The following is a 20,710-nucleotide window of genomic DNA, read 5'->3' on the forward strand; positions in this document are numbered from 1 at the left end:
GGCGACGACTTTCGCCACAGCGTTATTTGGCAAGCGTGATAGCGTTACGGAGATGTTTAGCAAACTCAAGTGGCAGACTCTGCAAGTGAGGCGCTCTGCATCGCGGTGTAGCTTGCTGTCCAGGTTTCGAGAGGGTGCGTTTCTGGATGAGGTCTCGAATATATTGCTTCCCCCTACTGATACCTCCCGAGGAGATCACGAATGTAAACTTAGAGAGATTCGAGCGCGCACGGAGGCTTTCTGGCAGTCGTTTTTCCCGCGAACCATACGCGACTGGAACAGGAAAGGGACGTAACGACAGTGGCATGTAAAGTGCCCTCCGCCACACACCATTTGGTGGCTTGCGGAGAAAAAATGTAGATGTAGATGTAGGTGAACACAGTCTCCTGCACGGAATAATAATGAAGTTTTCTGTTAAAAAAGCTATTGGTGGTGCCACAGTCATTATTTGACCTAATCTACCAGTACTATTTGTCCTCAACACCAATTATAGTTTAACAGACTTACAAACCTAAAAAATTAATATATACTTAAAAGGATGTGTAGTAATGTAAAAACCAATACGAGCACAGAATAGTCACACAGTTCAGTTTCTGCATTTGTAACAGTCCTAAGAGTTTTCGTTTGCTTCCTTGCTTTCTTTTCAACATGGTAGTTACCTAGTGAAGTGAAGTGGATAGCACACTCGACTCGAATTCGGGAGGACGACGGCTCAAACACGTACAGACCATCATGATTTACGTTTTCCATGATTTTCCTAAATGTCTTCAGACAAATTCCGAAATTGTTCCTTTGAAAAGCCACAGCCGATTTTCTTCCCATCCTTCCCTAATCCGATGGGATTCATGACCTCGTTGAGTGGCGTCTTCCCTCAAAGCAATTAACCAACCGTGGAAGTTAAACAACTGATAACAAGCTACCGCCCTGCTCTCATGATTCTTGAAATGAACTTTTCTTTCTTATTTTCGAGAAAAGAATCTAAATTTTATAATATTTTATAAACTTATAATGTGCGTAACGAAAAATATTTATATGTACATGTCTTCCAGTGTCTACATAAGGTCCTTTACAGATTGTATTCTTTCAGTGGAATGAGAGGTCAGTCAATACGTTGGTTGATGACGGAGAAAGCCGTTAGTAGCCGTCTGTGGATTGCAAAGGTGATACATCCTACAGCGATTATTGTCTGAAGAGTGAAGCAATAGTAATAGAAGTGAGAAAACACACGTATGATGGTCACAGAGACATGAAAATCATATAATACAGCGAAATGATCTTGATATGGAGCAAATTTCAAGTTAATGAATTTTTTTATCTCATTTAAGTTAAAGCAGTATCTTTTTTTTTATCTCATGGGAGATTTTGCTTCATTTCGTGGAAGATGTTCATCCTAGCCACAGTCTAAACAAGATTGCCTATAAGTGCAAGAGAAAGGAGAAGAGTTATTATTTGGTGGTTCGGGAAATATATCACGTATTAATAGCAGAAGTTATGAATAATACAACACAGAAAGAGCTAATAGAATTTTAGGTAGAAGATACTAAACCTCATTGTTAAAACTAAGTTCTCTGGTTGTCTGGAAAACTGGAGTTCCTCATTCAGCCAGGTGGAATGCAATTCCAGTATTAATGATGTATGAGTAGTAGACGAAGAGGTCATTAGTGGCAGAGCGCCGGCTAGGACTGGGGAAAGATCGATGAGCAAGTAGGGCCTTTTTAAAATAACCTTCTCAGAATTTTCTTTCACCCGTTTTAAGAAGTGCAGGAAAAAATACATTTCTGCTCAATTATAGAGGAAGAATTAATTTGGCTGTCACAAACGTACAGTCGTGACAATTTAGAATTTTGCTCGTTATACAGACTGCCGAACAAAGAAAGGCTTATTCTTAGTGTACTAATTATGTAAGCCTTTCTTCTCTGCATTTATTGTAAGCTACATCTACTTCAACACAATAACTACAGTCATGACTTGGCTTCCATCTGCAGATTTTATTCGCAACGTATCCCTCTTTTCTTCCCTTACTAAGCTAACTTTTCCTGTATCCTCTGGATGTGTCCTTATCAACTGATAATTCCTATGGTCAATCTTTCCTACGAAGCGATTCTGTAGCTATTTATTTGTTATCCGATCTTCCATTTAATCATAAGTATCCTCACGTATGAATGCATTACAGAAAACTCGTATGCTCTCCTAGACTGTCGTGTTATGGTCCCACATTTGTTGGGATACCACGGTACAATCCAGACAAATACTTTCAGAACAGACTTCCTTAAATCTAAATTTATATTCGATATTAAAATATTTCGCTTTTTCAGATACCTTTGACAGATATACTGTTGCTAAAATAGCAGAGATCTTCTCCTATTTCCGGAGTTCACTTTCTTATCGAAACACTAAGACAAAAAGAAAAAAAAGGAAAACCGACGCATCACGAAAGAATTGTCGCAATGGGACGTAAATCGGTAGATGTGATGTCCATTTACAGGCAAACAACCGATTACAATTTCAGAAGAAATTGGATGATGTACTGGGTGATCAAAAAGTCAGTATAAATTTGAAAACTGAATAAATCATGGAATTATGTAGATAGAGAGGTACAAATTGACACACATGCTTGGAATGACATGGGGATTTAATAAAACAAAAACAAAAATACAAAAGTTCAAAAATGTCCGACAGATGGTGCTTCATATGATCAGAATAGCAATAATTAGCATAACAAAGTAAGACAAAGCAAAGATGATGTTCTTTACAGGAAATGCTCACTATGTCCACCATCATTCCTCAACAATATCTGTAGTCGAGGAATAATGTTGTGAACAGCACTGTAAAGCATGTCCGGAGTTATGGTGAGGCATTGGCGTCAGATGTTGTCTTGCAGCATCCCTATAGACGTCGGTCGATAAAGATACACTTGTGACTTCAGGTAACCCCAAAGCCAATAATCGCACAGACTGAGATCTGGGGACTTGGGAGGCCAAGCATGACGAAAGTGGCGGCTGAGCACACCATTATCATCAAACGACGCGCGCAAGAGATCTTTCACACGTCTAGCAATATGGGGTGGAGCGCCATCCTGCATAAACATCATACGTTTCAGCAGCTGTTTGTCAGCCAGGCTGGGGAAGATGCGATTCTCTAAGATATCGGCGCACCTCTCACCCGTCACGGTAGCAGTTACTGACATTTTGCTGTCCAGCGCCATCTGTCGGACATTTTGTGAACTTTTTTTGTTCTAATAAATCCCCATGTCATTCCAAGCATGTGTGTCAATTTTTACCTCTCTATCTACATTATTCCGTGGTTTATTACGTTTTCAAATTTATACTGACTTTTTGATCACCCGGTATTCACGAGAAAGAGCTTCAGAAACAGAGCTCGGCAAAAATGTGTTGGTCCATCTGTGGCCCGAATGCAAGTAATTATTCGGCTTGGCATTGACTGACAGGGTTATTGCACGTCGTCCTAAGGGATCTCGTGCCAAATTCTGTCCAAATGGTGCTTTAGATCTTCAAGATCCCGATATGGTTGGAGGGCCCAGACTGCAGTGCTCCAACTATCTCGATTGGAGAGAGATCTGGCGACCTTGATGGACAAAGTAGTATCTGGCACGCATCAACACAAGTATTAGACTGTTTCGGTCATTATCTTGCTGAAATGTAAACACAGGATGGCTTGCCGTGAATGGAAACGAAACGGCACATAAAATATCGTCGACGTATCGCTGTAGTGTGAGGGTGCCGGGGATGAGAACAAAAGGGGCTCTTCTATGAAATGTAATGACAGCCGAAACCATCACTCCTGGTTTTCGGTCTGTATGGTGGGTGACCGACAAATTGGTATCGTACCACTGTCAGGGGCGTCTCCGAATACACCTTTTCTCGTCATCGGATTCAGCGCGAAGAAGGCATTTGAAAAACAGCGTTGTACAGCAATTACCGAAACTAAACGAATATAGTAAAACAGTAAATTCACAACATATCTCCTCTGACGAATGTGGTATGTTGCTGGAGGTAGGAAGTATTTTATCACGTCTTTTGTTTAATATAAGAAAATCTTCAGAAGATGACAACAATAAATAAAGTGCAAGACCACCACACGACACCAGCTCGCAGATAACGTGGTCGATCTAAATGAAAGTACTAGTAGTGCTAACAGACACCCAGATCGTAGCTTAAACAAAATTTGGGTTCAGAATGAATGAAACAAAATAATAAGAAATATGAAGTGGTAAGGACGAATGCACCTAAAAGTCAGATGTCACAAAACGGCGCAATAGAATATATGAAAGGTTTCTGTTATCTAGAAAGCGATGATGATCGAAGACTGTGCTTCGTGAAAATGATACTGTATCTTTGGCAGAAAGAGTCCCTAAGCGGATACTTTTACTTTTAAACGCGTGGGACATTACAATCACTGACTGTGTGGTTATAAGATCAATTACCAAAGATACTGAAAGCAGCCCAGATAGGGCCTGCGAGCACTCGTCTGATTTAAGTTTCAGAGAATGAGGTGGCGTGATGGTAGGACGCTGGCACGGATTCGGAAGGACTACGCATATATTTCCCAGCCAGCTACACTGGTTTCGGTGTTTGGTGGTTTCCCTAAACGATTCTTTTGAAAACGACACGTCCGGTATCCTTTCCTAACATAATCTGAGCCTGACCGCTGTCTCTCATGACCTTGTCGACGACGGAACCATCTATTTCAATACTCATCTCTTACTAAAAGTTTTATCAGTCTAAAAAAAAAATGGTTCAAATGGCTCTGAGCACTATGGGACTTAACATCTCAGGTCATCAGTCTCCTAGAACTTAGAACTACTTAAACCTAACTAACCTACATACATCACACACATCTATGCCCGAGACAGGATTCGAACCTGTGACCGTAGTGGTTGCGCGGCTCCAGACTGAAGCGCCTAGAACCGCTCGGCCACCAGCGGCCGGCTCAGTCTAAAAAATTGATACCAACTTTAGTGCAAAGGGCTTTCTATGAACGTATTTAATTCGGTTAAAGTCAATTTGTAGTGGAATAGTTGCCTTGATATTGAGTATTAAGGTGCAACCGCAGGAATGAGATACCAGCCCTGCTGAAAATAGCAGCCCATCCATTAAGCAACGTTATTCTGCAAGAGACCAGCAGTGAAGATGAAAATCTGAGAGTTTCTATGCCCAATGCGAGCCCCTTGTATACAGAGAACGCTACGAACGCTGATTAATAAAACATTCGGCGGCGTTGTCAGGCGGATGTCACTATCACACAGTTATCTCTTACGTCAGAGATAGAAGCAAAATTCTCGTTCGCGTTACTCACCCACTTTTCGTCTTTTACGTCAGGGGCGTCATCGATTCTAGGTTGCCTCTCCAGCAGGTAGAAGGCATTAGACGCCGCTTCTATTCCCTTCTGGAAATTGGGAGCGAATGAAAGTATATTCGCCACCATCGCCGTTCCCATGATGAGAGCTTGCGACACCCTGGAAAGAAGATAAGTCTTACGTGAGACATACAGTCATTCCAAAGATGGAATTACATACTATGACAAGTAGAAGCTGGTGTCCCCCACACAATTTTTCTAACATCACAAAGACTTCTTTCAAAAGCAGTTACTATTGCCCCTGTGAACCTGGTTAGTAGGGCTGTCACAACGTCCTACAATTCATATGGAATACGTGGTGTCACCGCCAGACACCACACTTGCTAGGTGGTAGCTTTAAATCGGCCGCGGTCCACTAGTACATGTCGGCCCCGCGTGTCGCCACTGTCAGGGAACGCAGACCGAGCGCCACCACAAGGCAGGTCTCGAGATACGGACTAGCACTCGCCCCAGTTGTACGGACGACGTAGCTAGCGACTAGACTGACGAAGCCTCGCTCCTTTGCCGAGCCGATAGTTACAATAGCCTTCAGCTAAGTCAATGGCTACGACCTAGCAAGGCGCCATTAGTAACATTGCATGTGTCTAAAGAGTGTCACTTGTATCGCCACAATCTCCAGATGTACCAAAAAGGATGGATTAAAGTTAAGTATTCCAGAAGCTACTACTTTTCTTTATAGCATTCATTACGTATCCTGTTTCAGACCTCACGCCCATCTGCTAGCTTAGCGCGTGCCTTTCGGCTTCCTCTCATTGTGTCTAGGCTGTCTTGTCTAGACACAACAGAATATATGATACTTTTTAAGACAGTAGAGTTGTGGGAAGACGTTTTCCTGTTGTTCATGGCGAAAAGCTATTCAGAGGAAGAATGAAAGGTATTTCAATGCTCTGTAGGCAAAGCACTAAATTTCTTCACTACTCTGTCGAGGGCCTTGGGTGTCAGAGAAATTTGGCATGAAATTTTTGTTATGAATACATACAGACTGCGTACTATAGGCCTGAGTCGTTGAATGTTCGAGATGTGCCGTGCGGGTTAGCTGTATGGTCGTAGGCGCCTTGCCACGGTTCGCTCGGCTCCCACGTCGGAGTTTCGAGTCCTCCCTTGGGCATGAGTGTGTATGGTGTCCTTAGCGTGTTTTAGTTTGAGTTAGATTAAGTACTGTGTAAGCGTAGGGACCAATGACCTCAGCAGTATAGTCCCATAGAAGTTTCCAATTGTTCGAGACGGAGCGAAAAAAAGTGTTACTCAGAGGTAACAAGGAACTCTCCTAAGGTACTTATTAAAAATGTGAAATCCATGGTCGTGACAGATTAGTTTCATTAGTCGTTGTTTGTTTCTTTGTTTTTGCCTGTAAAGGGCAACGAATTAGAGAATTACTCTTTAAACTGCAAATAGATGAATGGAATCTGAAGAATGATATGGGTACAAATTAAACAAACTTCACAACATAAGATTTTTCATTTAAAAAAAAAATGTTTGATTTTTTTCCAGTGCATCATAACAGCGAGTAAAATTTCTCTGCGTTACTAGATACGAACAATGTTTTTAAGATGTTAAATGCCGTAAGCCTCTATAATCTCATTGCCATAGCACGGTGCTAAAAATAAAAATCCATTTCCGGAAAAACGTGGTTCAATAATCCCCTTATCTACACGTCGAGGCCAATCAGTTACAAGTAGGAGCTGTCTCGTAAGATTCCTATAGCCCAGTGTGTTGGCTGATATCACGAAATCCAATCGTTATGTCCCATTACTTGAAAAGCTCGCTCCGAACAAAAATAACATATTTTTACAGTTCAGTTTTTCGTAGTCATAACTTCTATAACTGTTCTACTGCTCACCATTGCCTCAACCTTTTCTCTACTTAACATCTGTTTATTGCGTGCCTACAGCATTCAAAAGCACCAACAATAACTCTAGTATCTGTCATCCTTTGTAGACTTTCCCAATCACTGCTTTCCAATGGGCGTACTGACGTTCATGTATTTGGTAACTTAATTTATGCCAGTTAAGTGTGTTATTTGCTTTTTCATCAAGCTTCTATGCTGTCTTCCGATACATTGCAGCCAATATTTTCCTCCGCTATTCAATCAAATTAGGTTTCATTTCTGATTCATAATGAAATAATGCTTTTAGAAGACATCGATGCAATTAAATCAGGATGGGGATAAGCCACTCCACTACTTTTCATCTTATAATATTTTCAATTTCATAAAGTAGAATTGCTTCTTGTATAATGTTGTAAACAATTCAGATATTTAGTTGACTTTTATTACTCTGTCTGCTGTTTTTCATTATTCTAATTTTGTGTCGTGTTCTCTTAAAACAAATTTTATGATATATGGGCCCATTTCGAAGTAATATTTATTTCAGTCTGCGTAGCCGAACATCTCTCATATTAAGACACCCTACTTTCTGTATCTTCAGAGATACCTTGCTTTAAGTCAGCTGACAAAATATCTTCAAAAAATATACTAGATGTTAGGTGTATAAGTGATAATTGCTAATGTAATATGTGCCACTTAAATGTGTTACTTTTTTCTTCTGTGTCTGTGTTTTTGTACACTTCACCAACTGAATTTTTGTACACTGTCGTAAGTACACGCCTAATTGGACTACCCCTGGCAGTACTGACCAACCAGTTGAAATACAAGTGTCCACTCTTCAACAGTTCACCTGGTGCCCAGTGGAAAATAAACGTTAAGTGCGTGCTCTTGCTACATGTTGCTAGCGAGGTACCATTCAACCCAAATATGTACTACCCAGAATAGCTGTAATTGTAAATGAATTATAAACGAAGTAAATACCGATGTAACGTTGTCCACTACACTGCCGTCAGTCACCAATAAAATTGTCTGCTCTTATGCTCCTAATACCCTATATATTCTTTATTCCATTACCAAGCAGCTGGTATCCTGCTGTAGGCTTTCCTAGTAAGCCATTTAGAGGTGGAAGAGCTTACGTTCTTTTTTCTTCTGCCTCTTCTTTTCTTTTTGGTGTGATAGATTTCCTTCCCATGGTATGTCTCTTTATTATGTAATTTTGGCACAAATTTTAATATTTTTCCATCTCATTAATATACTTTCTGTAATAATTATCAAGCAATTACTTTCAGAATCAGCACAAACTCATCCGAATACGCGTACCAACATAAAAGTATTCGAACACCTAAGAGTCGATATTCAAGATAAATGAATGGCGGTCATTCTGAGCCCTATTGTTGGATACAGACTGAATCCTCTCGTATCCATTACATAAATAAATAGATGCTTTGTGGCACTTAACGTAAAGAAAACCCTTCGGTTTGACCTCATTTCTGTTTACAACATGTCGGTTACGCTACTTATTTATTCAAGAAGCCTTAGGAAGTGGAGAGATCAGAATTTTGCCATCGATTCTAGCTACAACAAAACCCATCCTGGCATGATACAAAAACAAGATCATTACGTTACTGTTGTCACTGTTTCGTTAGAGTTAACAGAGGGTATCGAACGCATACATAGGTTGGCAGAAGGACTGGTCAAACGCTCGTTCGACTCGCTTTTAGTCAGTTTCAGAAACCACCTTTAAGCGATGAATCTAGGAATATACTACCGTCCCGTAAGCATCAATCCCGTAGGGATCGCGAAGACAAGAGTAGACTTATCACAGTGTTCACAGAGGTGTTTAAGAAATCATTCTTATAACGCCACATACGTCAATGTAACGGATGAAACACATAAAATGGAAAATTGGTTCAATGCGAAGTACTCTTTGTCCTCCATTTGACAGTGATTAGCAGAGTATGCACTGGATACTGATAGATGTAGACCCACTTCAGTTATAGACTAACTTTTCACACCATTGGTAGACGAGAGTACTTACCTTGGGACACTTCTCAGACATTCGCCTCTAGCCTGCTCTGTAACTGAAGTTTACTATACTTTCCTATTCCTTCTTCAAATGATGGCATTCACTTTTTACAAGCAGCACTTATTTAATGGAATTAAGATTTTTCCTAATGTATTAAACCAGTACTCCATCTGCAGGAGGCATAATAAAAGAAGTCGGCGTGTCACTTTAAGAGAATCTTCACAAGATTCTCCTTAAACGATTCAGGCCAACCACGAAAAACTGATGTGCCTGTCCGAGAAGTAGACGATGAATTCAACCCCAAACTTCGTGATTGTAAATCTATTACCTATGTGCCATGTTGGCGTGTAGCTGATCAGTTGTAGCAGTACAGAAAAAGTGATTGTATACGGGAAAGAACTGCCACGACTTTTCTGTTCAATAAATAAACAAATAAATAAGAACAGTTATTATTTCCGTTATTCCCAAATAATTCATAATAATCGTCCTCCGGATTCTTAGAAGCACTCTGATCGTTGGAGCTAGGTACTCACGTTGTTTGTGAACGTCAACTGCCTAGCTTCCATTCACTGAAGGGCGAGGTCTTTTCGCATCTCGCTGAAGCCAGTAAACAATATTTTTTTGTCTATTTATCGACCACTCGGCTGATTAATGTACTGCTCAGCTTTATTTTTATTAGAATCATATCTCCACGTCAGTCTGTCATTCATTTCTCTTTCGGTCCTAGTTATTCCAAACTTGAATCCCTCCAATGCTCATTGAGCAACACACAGGTATGTTTCTCTCATTTAAAGTCTTTGCCGCAGAATACTCATTCAGAACTACTGATACATGGACTGTAAATCAATACTTTGAAATTAATCCCGTGAATCAATTCATTAGAATTAATCTGTAAGAAGATCTGAAACTCTGTTATAGTAAAACTAAATGTACAACCATAAAATCGAATTTGAAGTGAGCTCATAGAATCAGCTGATTCGTTTCTGTCTTTAGAACAGTTGCAAATAGAGACTGAATGAAAGGTTAAGACGGCCTAGAGCGAATTTTTAGACTAAGCCGGGGTTTCATAACTGTAGACCAGACGCAACCAGTACAATGCCATCAGCGATATAGAAGTGACAGCTTATCATGCACTCCTAATTCACTTTTCTAGTTAATGTATACGAAAACTTGCTCAAGGACAGCTGCGAATAGCTTCCACGGGTGTGCAGCCTTTATACCGCCCCCACCCCCAAACTGCAACTACAAATTCACAATACCCTTACGTATTCCAGTGGATGTGCGGCACTGTTGTGTATTTACTCAGAACATTCACAGAGTTTTGATCAATGCCATTTTTAAGGAGATGTTGAAACTGAATCAAAACAGTTCTCAGTATCAATGAATCACAGACAAGTCTGCGATTGACTCTCATTTCTTCGTCTTATAATTTGTTTCACAATTTAAAATGCATCTACCTGAAATTTCCACTTACTGTTAATCACCTTTGTACTGTTACCTGCGGTTCTCATCAATCCATCTATGTGGCACTGTAGTAAGAAACTACCAGCATTAGAAAAGACTGGTCTCTCAAAGCCCGTCAGGCCGTTTCGATTTGGGTTTTCTGCGATTTCCTTAAGAGCTGGAAAAGTTCCTTTGAAAAAGGACACTGCCAATTATCTTCCCTGCCCTTTCAGAAACTGAATGTTCTCCCCATCTGAAACCTCCTCGTCGTGCGGACGAAAAACCCTAAACCAGCATCCTTTAGCGTAATATTTTTAGGAATCGTTACGTATCGAACTGTAGAGGAAATTCATATACACTCGTCGTACACGAAGAACGGAACGAATAGTGAAACGCCGCCCGCAAAAAATAGTTTCATTGCAAAAGCTACCAATTTACAACTGATACGTCAGATAGAAGTGATCTGCAAAATTACAGTCATTACTGTCCAATATCCTTAACATCAATTTGCAGTTTTTTTTCCGTTTGTCTTCTGACCGGTTTGATGCGGCCCGCCACTAATTCCTCTCCTGTGCTAACCTCTTCATCTCAGAGTAGCACTTGCAATCTACGTCCTCAATTATTTGCTGGATGTATTCCAATCTCTGACTTCCTCTAGTATCATGGAAGTCATTCCCCCATATCTTAACAGATGTCCTGTCATGCTATCCCTTCTCCTTATCAGTGTTTTCCACATATTCCTTTTCTCTACGATTTTGCGTAGAACCTCCTCATTCCTTATCAGTCCACCTACTTTTCAACATTCGTCTGTAGCATCACATCTCAAATACTTCCTCTCTCTTCTGTTCCGGGTTTCCCGCATTCCATGTTTCACTGCGATACACTGCTGTACTCCAGATGCACATTCTCAGAAATTTCTTTGTCAAACTAAGGCCGATATTAGATATTAGTAGACTTCTCTTTGCCAGAACTGCCTTTTTGCTATAGCTAGTCTGCTTTTGATCTCCGCCTTGCTCCGTCCGTCATTGTTATTATACTGCCTAGGTTGCAGAATTCCTTAACTTCATCTACTTCGTGATCATCACTCCTGATGTTAAGTTTCCCGCTTTTATCAATTCTACTGCCTCTCATTACCTTCGTCTTTCTTCGATTTACTCTCAGTCCATACTGTGCACTCATTAGAATGTTCATTCCGTTCAGCAGATCATGTAATTCTTCTTCACTTTCACTCAGAAAAGCAAAGTCATCAGCGAATCGTGTCATTGATATCCTTTCACCTTGTATTTTAATTCCACTCCTGAAACTTTCTTTTTTTTTCCATCATTGCTTCCTAGATGTATAGATTTAATAGTATGTCGTCCACTCTTATTATTTCCTCTTGGCGGTTGTACATGTTGTATATAACCCGTTTCACCCTATGGGCTACCGCTACATTTCTCAGAATTTCAAACATCTTGCACCATTTTACATAGTCGAACGATTTTCCCAGGTAAACAAATCCTATGGACGTGTCTTGATTTTTCTTCAGTCTTGCTTCCATTGTTAAACGCGAGGCCAGGATTACCTTTCTCGTGCATTTACCTTTCCTAAAACCAAACAGATCGTCATCTAGCGCATTCTTAATTTTCTTTTGCGTTCTTCTGTATATCACTCTTGTAAGCAATTTGGATGCATGAGCAGTTAAGCTGATCGTGCGATAATTCTCGCACTTGTCAGCTCTTGCCGTCTTCGGAATTGTGTGGATGATGCTTTCCCGAAAGTCAGATAGTATGTTGCCAGACCCATACATTCTACATACCAACGGGAATAGTCGTTTTGTTTCCACTTTCCCCAATGATTGTAGAAATTCTAATGGAATGTTATCTATCCCTTCTTCCTTATTTGACCTTAAGTCCTGTAAAGCTCTTTTAAATTCTGTTTCTAATATTGGGTCCTCTATTTCTTCTAAATCGTCTCCTGTTTCTTCTTCTATCACATCAGACAAATCTTTCGCGTCATAAAGGCTTTCAATGTATTCTTTCCACCTAGCCACTGTCTCTTCTGCATTTTATAGTAGAATTCCAGTTGCACTTTTAATGTTACCACCCTTGCTTTTAATGTCACCGAAGGATGATTTGACTTTCCTGTATGCTGAGTCTGTCCTTCCGACAATAATTTTCTATTTCTAAGGCTTCACAGTTTTCCTGCAGCAATTTCGTCTCAGCTTCCCTACACTTTCCATTTATTTCATTCCTCAGCGACTTTCATTTCTGTATTCCTGTGTTTTCCATAACATTTTGGTACTCCCTCCTTTCATTAATCAACTGAAGTATTTCTTCTGTTACCCATGGTTTCTTCGTAGTTACCTTCTCTGTACCTATTTTTTCCTTCCCGACTTCTGTGATTGCCCTATTAAGAAATGTTCATTCTTCTTCCATTGTATTACGTACTGAGCTATTCCTTACTGCAATATCTATAACCTTAGAGAACTCCAAGCGTATCTCCTTATTCCTTAGTACTTACTTATCCGACTTCTTTGCGTACTGATTCTAACTGACTAATGTCTTAAACCTCAACCTACTATCACTGCTATATTGTCATCTGAGTCTATATATGCTCCTGAGTACGCCTTACAATCCACTCTCTGTTTCGGAATCTCTGTCTGACCATGATGTAATGTAACTGAAATCTTCCCGTATCACCCGGCCTTTTCCAAGTATACCTCCTTCTCTTGTGATTCTTCAACAGGGTATTCCCTGTTACTAGCTGAAACTTGCTATAGAACTCAATTGGTCTTTTCCTCTCTCATTCCTTCTCCCAAGGCTCATTCTCCTGTAACCTTTTCTTTTATCCTTCCCCTACAAGTGCATTCCAGTCCCCCATGACTATTACATTTTCATCCCCCTTTACATACTGTATTACCCTTTCAATATCCTTCCACACTTTTTGTCTCTCTTCATCTTCAGCTTGCGACGTCGGCATGGATACCTGAACATCATTGTCGGTGTTGGTTTGCTGTCGATTCTGCTAAGAATAACCTTATAACTGAACTGTTCACAGTGGCACACCTTCTACCCTACCTTCCTATTCATAAGAAACCCGACTTCCGTTATACCATTTTCTGCTGCTGTTGATATTACTCCACACTCCTCTGACCAGAAATCATTGTCTTCTTTTCACTTCATATCACTGACCCCTACTATATCTAGATTGAGCCCTTGTACTTCCCTTTTCGTATCGTCTAGTTTCCCTACCATGTTCAGGCTTCTGACATTCCATGACCCGACTCGTAGAACGTTATCCTTCAGTTGATTATTTAATATTTTTCTCATGGTAATCTCCCCTTGGCAGTCGCCTCCCGGAGATCCGAATGGGGGACTACTCCATATTCTTTTGCCAATGGAGAGATCATCATGGCACTCCTTCAATTACAGGGCACATGTCCTGTGAATACACGTTACGTGTCTTTAATGCAGTAGTTTGCATTGCCTCCTGCATCGTCATGTCGTTGATCATTGCTGTGTCTTCCGTCTTTAGGGGCATTTTCCCACCCGTAGGACAAGAAAGTACTATGAAGGTCTGTCCATTCCTCAACCCTCTTTGACAAGGCCGTTGGCAGAGTAAGGGTGACTTCTTATGCAGGAAGTATATTGGCCGCCAATGCTGATTATTAATCAAAATATAAGCAGCGACGGGACTCAAACTCGGGAACGAAGAAATTTTGGTAATAAATCAAACGTGCTATCTCTGAACCACTGGTGCATATGCAGTAGAATGTTATCAAATATTGTGAGCTCAAACATAATAGCGGGTCTCGGACTATATGAACTCTTTTCCCGTCCCAACCAACATGAAACCGGAAAACCGTGACCATGTGAAACAGGACTTGCGTTTTTCTCACATAACAAACATACGGAAAGCCAGTGATCAACACAGTCAGGTGGATGCAGTATTTCTAAATTTCTAAAAAACGCTCCACTCTGTACTAAATTGGAGCTCATTATCAAAAGGACGGTGGGTCATGACGGAAAATATGTGACTGGATTGAGAATTTATTTATTTATTTTAAACGGTTGAAGAAGCAAGTTATATTGAATGGAGTGTCATCGCTAGAAGTAGCTTCAGGTGTGCTCCACGGACGTGTTTTGGGATCTTTCTGTTCTTTTTGTGTATTAATGACCTTGCTGATAATACTACCAGAAACATTTGATATTTCGAAGATGATGCAGTTATGTGTAATGAAACAGTCTAAAAGAAGATGCATAATTATATTGTTAAGATTTCAAAGTGGTGCAAAGATAGGCAACTTGCTTTCAGTGTTCAGGAATGTAAAATGCTTCATTTCAAAACAGAAAAAAACTTAGTATCCTATGCACTCGTATACTGCAAATCAATCACAGATGGAATCGGCCAACTCACAAATAGCTGGGGATAACCATTTGAAGGTATATGAGATTGAATAATCACTTACTTTTAGTCCTAGGTAAAGTTGGTGGTAGACGCTTTTCTTAGGCAGAATACTGGGGAAATACAATCATTCTGACCGGCCGGCTAGCCACACGGTCTAACGTGCTGCTTCTCGAGCGGGAAGGCGGTGGTGGGTAGACTGCTGTGACCTGTTTTGGGGTTGTGAACCACTGGGGGCTACGAGGGGACGAAGTCTCTCCGTCTTTTCTAGGTCCTCGGCTCAATACACACAATGATTCTACAAAAGACACGGTATGGAAATCACTTGTGTGACTCATCTTAGAAAATTGTTCAGTTGTGTGGGATCCATACCAAACTGGACTAACTAGTGTACTAAACGGGAACAGATGAGGACAGTACTTTTGTTCTCCCTACTGGAGATTGTCACAAAAATGCCGAAACTTCTAAATTGGTAGACGCATGAAGACTGACGAAAACTACCTCGAGAAAACACACATAGAAAGTTTCTAGAACCAAAGAAGGAGGGCATACATTACTACCTCTCGCAGTGTTCCCATAGAGATCGCAAAGACATGTCTAAAAGTACAGACATCACACAGTATCCGCAGCTGTGATACATATTACGCAAGTTATGCAAGGTGAAGGAGGTAGAAAGGGAAGGAAATCCTATCACGCTCGAGACCTTATGAGGAATCAGAGACGACGAGTGAGGACGTGTGCTGGACCGGGACTCGAACCCTGGATCCTCTGCTTTCTAGGTAGTTGCGTTAACCACTGTGCCCACCAGATACGCTGTTCATCGCAAATGCACCGGACTTTCTCGATTCGCTCCCCGGTCGACTCTCAGTCCCACCAAGCGCCACCTATATCCTGTCCCCTCTCAAGTCCTCCATGTTCGCTAATTTTAGACTCCCGCTGGAGGTACAGTGAAAACGTGCATTCGCACATGTTCCAAAGAATAGACACCACTCAAATTCAAAAGCGTATGGCATTGGTGGCCGGGAGACGCGTCGCGGGGAGGTTCGGACGCCGTAACACAACTTTTTTAACGCCACTACGGTGACTTGCTGTTGAATGAGGATGAAATGATGATTAAAGACACAAAACACCCACTCATCTCGAGGCAGAGAAAATCCCTGACCCCCCCCCCCCTCCCCCGGGAATCTAACCCGGGAACCCGTGCGGGGGAAGGGAGAACTCTACCGCAAGACCACGAGCATGCATTCATATAACTGATTCACCTCGATGAGCAATGAAATGGTAACTTTCAGTGCAGATACACTTTTACCTTCCACCTCCGGGAGGGGGAGGGGGGGGGTCTAATATTAGCGAGCAAGGAGGACTTGGATGGGGAATGCGTATAGGGTGGCGCTAGGTGGGAGAATGAGTCGGCAGGGGAGAGTACTTAAACAGTCTGTGCATTTGCGCTGAACGGGTGGTGCGGTGTTTAACGCAAGTGCCTAGTAAAAAGGAGATCCTGGATTCGAGTCTTGGCCGAGTACACATTTTCACTCGTCGCCACTGACTCCAGATAAAGTTCCAGTGCCAAGTGCAGGTGATATCATTAGTTCCTTCTCTATCCTTTCCTTACTCCCTCTTCTATCTTCAATTTACCTAAATCCCTAATAACTGTTACAGTGGAACGTACATTCTTTGTGCACATCACAGTGTTTTGCCATTTATGGATGTGGATGTGACGGTAGAAAGACTGAGACACTCACTTGAAGACCTTTTCGTAGGGCAGCCCCTCACTGGCGACCAACGAGCCGCCGAAGGCCATGGCGCCGGCGTACGCGAAGAAACCGATGCTGCGAGCCAGCGCGTACGTGATCGCCCGCAGGTGCACGTTGCGCTTCGACACCTGCAGTGCGGGCTGCAGCTCCAGCAGGTACTGCGCGTGGAACTGGCGCTCCCGGCACAGGCCCAGCACGGTGCGGATGTTGGTCACGGACTCCACCGCCACCTGCAGGAATATCAACATCGTACACTCAACAAACACTCGGCAATACCCTTGGACTCCTCGACGAAGGGCTATAGTTTTGCATGAACCCTGTATGGGGATGTTACAACACCAATTCACCTATCGGAACACCCTTAAATTTCCTCACGCGGAGAATCTTGACTGATCCCGTTGTCACACGACACACAGCACAGTGCACCAAGTGCGTATACTAGGTGATCCAAAAATGCACAGAGCGGGTGGCAAGTGAGTGCTTATTGTAAATATGTAATTTGTCAAATATTAATATATTTTCTTAAAAATACTTTTTGCGCAGTGGTAGAAATATATCTTGAAGGAAGACCTTTGTCAGTGCTCAATTGGGCACATGAGGGCTCTCGAGATGCAGTGCGAAGTTCTGTCATACTAGTAGAAAGAAGGTGGTACACGGCGAATGGGCCTCTCGCTACTTTGTATCCGAGGCCTGTACGAAATTGTCAAATAAAGCTGATGACTATGGGATCCGTAGTGGACATTATAAGGACTCGCCATTCCAGACATCAACAGTACAGGAAAATTTGTAGCTTAGTGCGGAAAATGTTAACCCAAAGCCCAATAATTCGACTCACTGGTCAATGGGTGAAAGTTATCCAAAGCAATAAACGATACGTCCTTAGAAAGGAGTTGGAGCTCCGCTCATGAAAGCTGGTTACTGCCTTTGGCTGCACATGGCTGTTACTGTTGGAGGGAGTACAGAAAATTCATGCTTTGCTGATTCAGAATCTTTCCTCAGTTATTTTCAAATGGAGAAAACTGCAGTGGTGAAGCCATGTTTCAAATGGAAAGATTCGTGATAATAATAACAATAATAATAATTTCCATTACTGAGCAAAAGATTCTTCGTATTCCACCGTTGAGAAAATGCATCCCCGCCAGACAGCAGTGTGCTGCTATATGACATCAGAACAAGTTATGTGGTCGTTCCTTCTTCGGAACACAATAAATTCGGTCCACTACCCAAACCCGCTGGAAAATCAGGTTTGACCAACTCTGTTCACTTACGACAATAGCAGAGACCTCATCTTTATGTGATTTTACAAACATCGTACGCATAGAACTCGATGGTCATTTTACTGAACGTAAGGTGAGTCGATCTTGTCCTCACGACATACAGTGCCGATCCCTGATCTTGCAATTAGAGGCTTCTTCTTCTGCGGAGATGCGAAAGAGGAACCACACAAGCTGAATACCTTCGAAGGTTGCATCAGGTACGTATTTGTCATATACCACAAAACTTTCTGTAGCATTCGATTGATGACATTTCCAAGCGATTGGAGAAATTGATAAAAACTGTCTTGCTTATGAGGAATTCGTAGCGGAAAAACAGTTTGTATCATTCTGCTGACCGTAATATATCTTGCTTCAAAAAATTAAACTAGTTATTTCGATAAATATTAGCAATTTGCCATAGGTACTTCCATGCCATCCACAATGTAGTTTCAAAATAATATGAATGATATGGAATGCTAAATAATGTACCATTTTTTATTTAACTTTCTACGAACCACTTAACTTTATAGCTGCAGATCAATAAAACGACCGCCAATATGAACATGTGCACTGCTACGGCGAAAGCAGTGTTACCACACAGCGTCAAATATCCCTGTCGTTGTCTGTGTAATGGCAACAGGAACTGTACAAAGTACAGTATAATATTAAAAAACAGTCTTAGATTGCATAGTGGTCTTTATTAACTCAACAACTACGCGTTTCCCCCGGACAGGGCATCATTACGTTACGTTAAAAAATCGGAAATATTCTGCTAAAAATCATATATGCGCCATGTGAATACCGACGGATATCTGGCACCATTGTAGTGTATGGCTGAATTTCCAGTTTGCGGGCGTGGTGCTTTTGTGCGATGTTATGCCTGTAATCATCTCCATGAGACTGACTTGTAGTACGTTTTATTCAGTATTATACACTCCTGGAAATGGAAAAAAGAACACATTGACACCGGTGTGTCAGACCCACCATACTTGCTCCGGACACTGCGAGAGGGCTGTACAAGCAATGATCACACGCACGGCACAGTGGACACACCAGGAACCGCGGTGTTGGCCGTCGAATGGCGCTAGCTGCGCAGCATTTGTGCACCGCCGCCGTCAGTGTCAGCCAGTTTGCCGTGGCATACGGAGCTCCATCGCAGTCTTTAACACTGGTAGCATGCCGCGACAGCGTGGACGTGAACCGTATGTGCAGTTGACGGACTTTGAGCGAGGGCGTATAGTGGGCATGCGGGAGGCCGGGTGGACGTACCGCCGAATTGCTCAACACGTGGGGCGTGAGGTCTCCACAGTACATCGATGTTGTCGCCAGTGGTCGGCAGAAGGTGCACGTGCCCGTCGACCTGGGACCGGACCGCAGCGACGCACGGATGCACGCCAAGACCGTAGGATCCTACGCAGTGCCGTAGGGGACCGCACCGCCACTTCCCAGCAAATTAGGGACACTGTTGCTCCTGGGGTATCGGCGAGGACCATTCGCAACCGTCTCCATGAAGCTGGGCTACGGTCCCGCACACCGTTAGGCCGTCTTCCGCTCACGCCCCAACATCGTGCAGCCCGCCTCCAGTGGTGTCGCGACAGGCGTAATGGAGGGACGAATGGAGACGTGTCGTCTTCAGCGATGAGAGTCGCTTCTGCCTTGGTGCCAATGATGGTCGTATGCGTGTTTGGCGCCGTGCAGGTGAGCGCCACAATCAGGACTACATACGACCGAGGCACACAGGACCAACACCCGGCATCATGGTGTGGGGAGCGATCTCCTACACTGGCCGTACACCACAGGTGATCGTCGAGGGGACACTGAATAGTGCACGGTACATCCAAACCGTCATCGAACCCATCGTTCTACCATTCCTAGACCGGCAAGGGAACTTGCTGTTCCAACAGGACAATGCACGTCCGCATGTATCCCGTGCCACCCAACGTGCTCTAGAAGGTGTAAGTCAACTACCCTGGCCAGCAAGATCTCCGGATCTGTCCCCCATTGAGCATGTTTGGGACTGGATGAAGCGTCGTCTCACGCGGTCTGCACGTCCAGCACGAACGCTGGTCCAACTGAGGCGCCAGGTGGAAATGGCATGGCAAGCCGTTCCACAGGACTACATGTAGCATCTCTACGATCGTCTCCATGGGAGAATAGCAGCCTGCATTGCTGCGAAAGGTGGATATACACTGTACTAGTGCCGACATTGTGCATGCTCTGTTGCCTGTGTCTATGTGCCTGTGGTCTGTCAGTGTGATCATGTGATGTATCTGACCCCAGGAATGTGTCAATAAAGTTTCCCCTTCCTGGGACAATGAATTCACGGTGTTCTTATTTCAATTTCCAGGAGTGTACCTTCTTTGACGGACGCATGCTGGCCGAAAATTTCTGATTTTTTAACGCAACCAGATGATACCCTATCCGGACGAAACGCTTCGATCTGTTGTGTAACCTATGAACTAAAAAAGCTAAACTCTTCCCGAACAGGCCATGAAGCCCTAACGGTACCGACCGGCCACAGTGTCATCCTCAGCCCATATGCGTGATTGGACGCTGATATGGAGGGGCATGTTGTTGTTGTTGTGGGTTTCAGTCCTGAGACTGTTTTGATGCAGCTCTCCATGCTACTCTATCATGTGCAAGC

At 42.6% G+C, this 20,710-nt stretch overlaps 1 protein-coding gene across 1 annotated transcript in view; it reads right to left on the reverse strand.

Moving 5' to 3' along the window:
- The window catches only part of LOC126412933 (ATP-dependent translocase ABCB1-like), a 125,180-nt gene that overhangs the window by 15,114 nt on the left and 89,356 nt on the right, over positions 1 to 20,710 (reverse strand). The window contains exons 15-16 of the mRNA XM_050082822.1: positions 16,799 to 17,040; positions 5,317 to 5,476 (exon numbers count right to left, since the gene is read on the reverse strand). Of these exons, the coding sequence (XP_049938779.1) occupies positions 5,317 to 5,476; positions 16,799 to 17,040 (402 nt within the window). The remainder of the gene's footprint in view (positions 1 to 5,316; positions 5,477 to 16,798; positions 17,041 to 20,710) is intronic.

Source organism: Schistocerca serialis, chromosome 7 (genome assembly GCF_023864345.2).
Source record: "Schistocerca serialis cubense isolate TAMUIC-IGC-003099 chromosome 7, iqSchSeri2.2, whole genome shotgun sequence".
NCBI lineage: Eukaryota > Metazoa > Arthropoda > Insecta > Orthoptera > Acrididae > Schistocerca > Schistocerca serialis.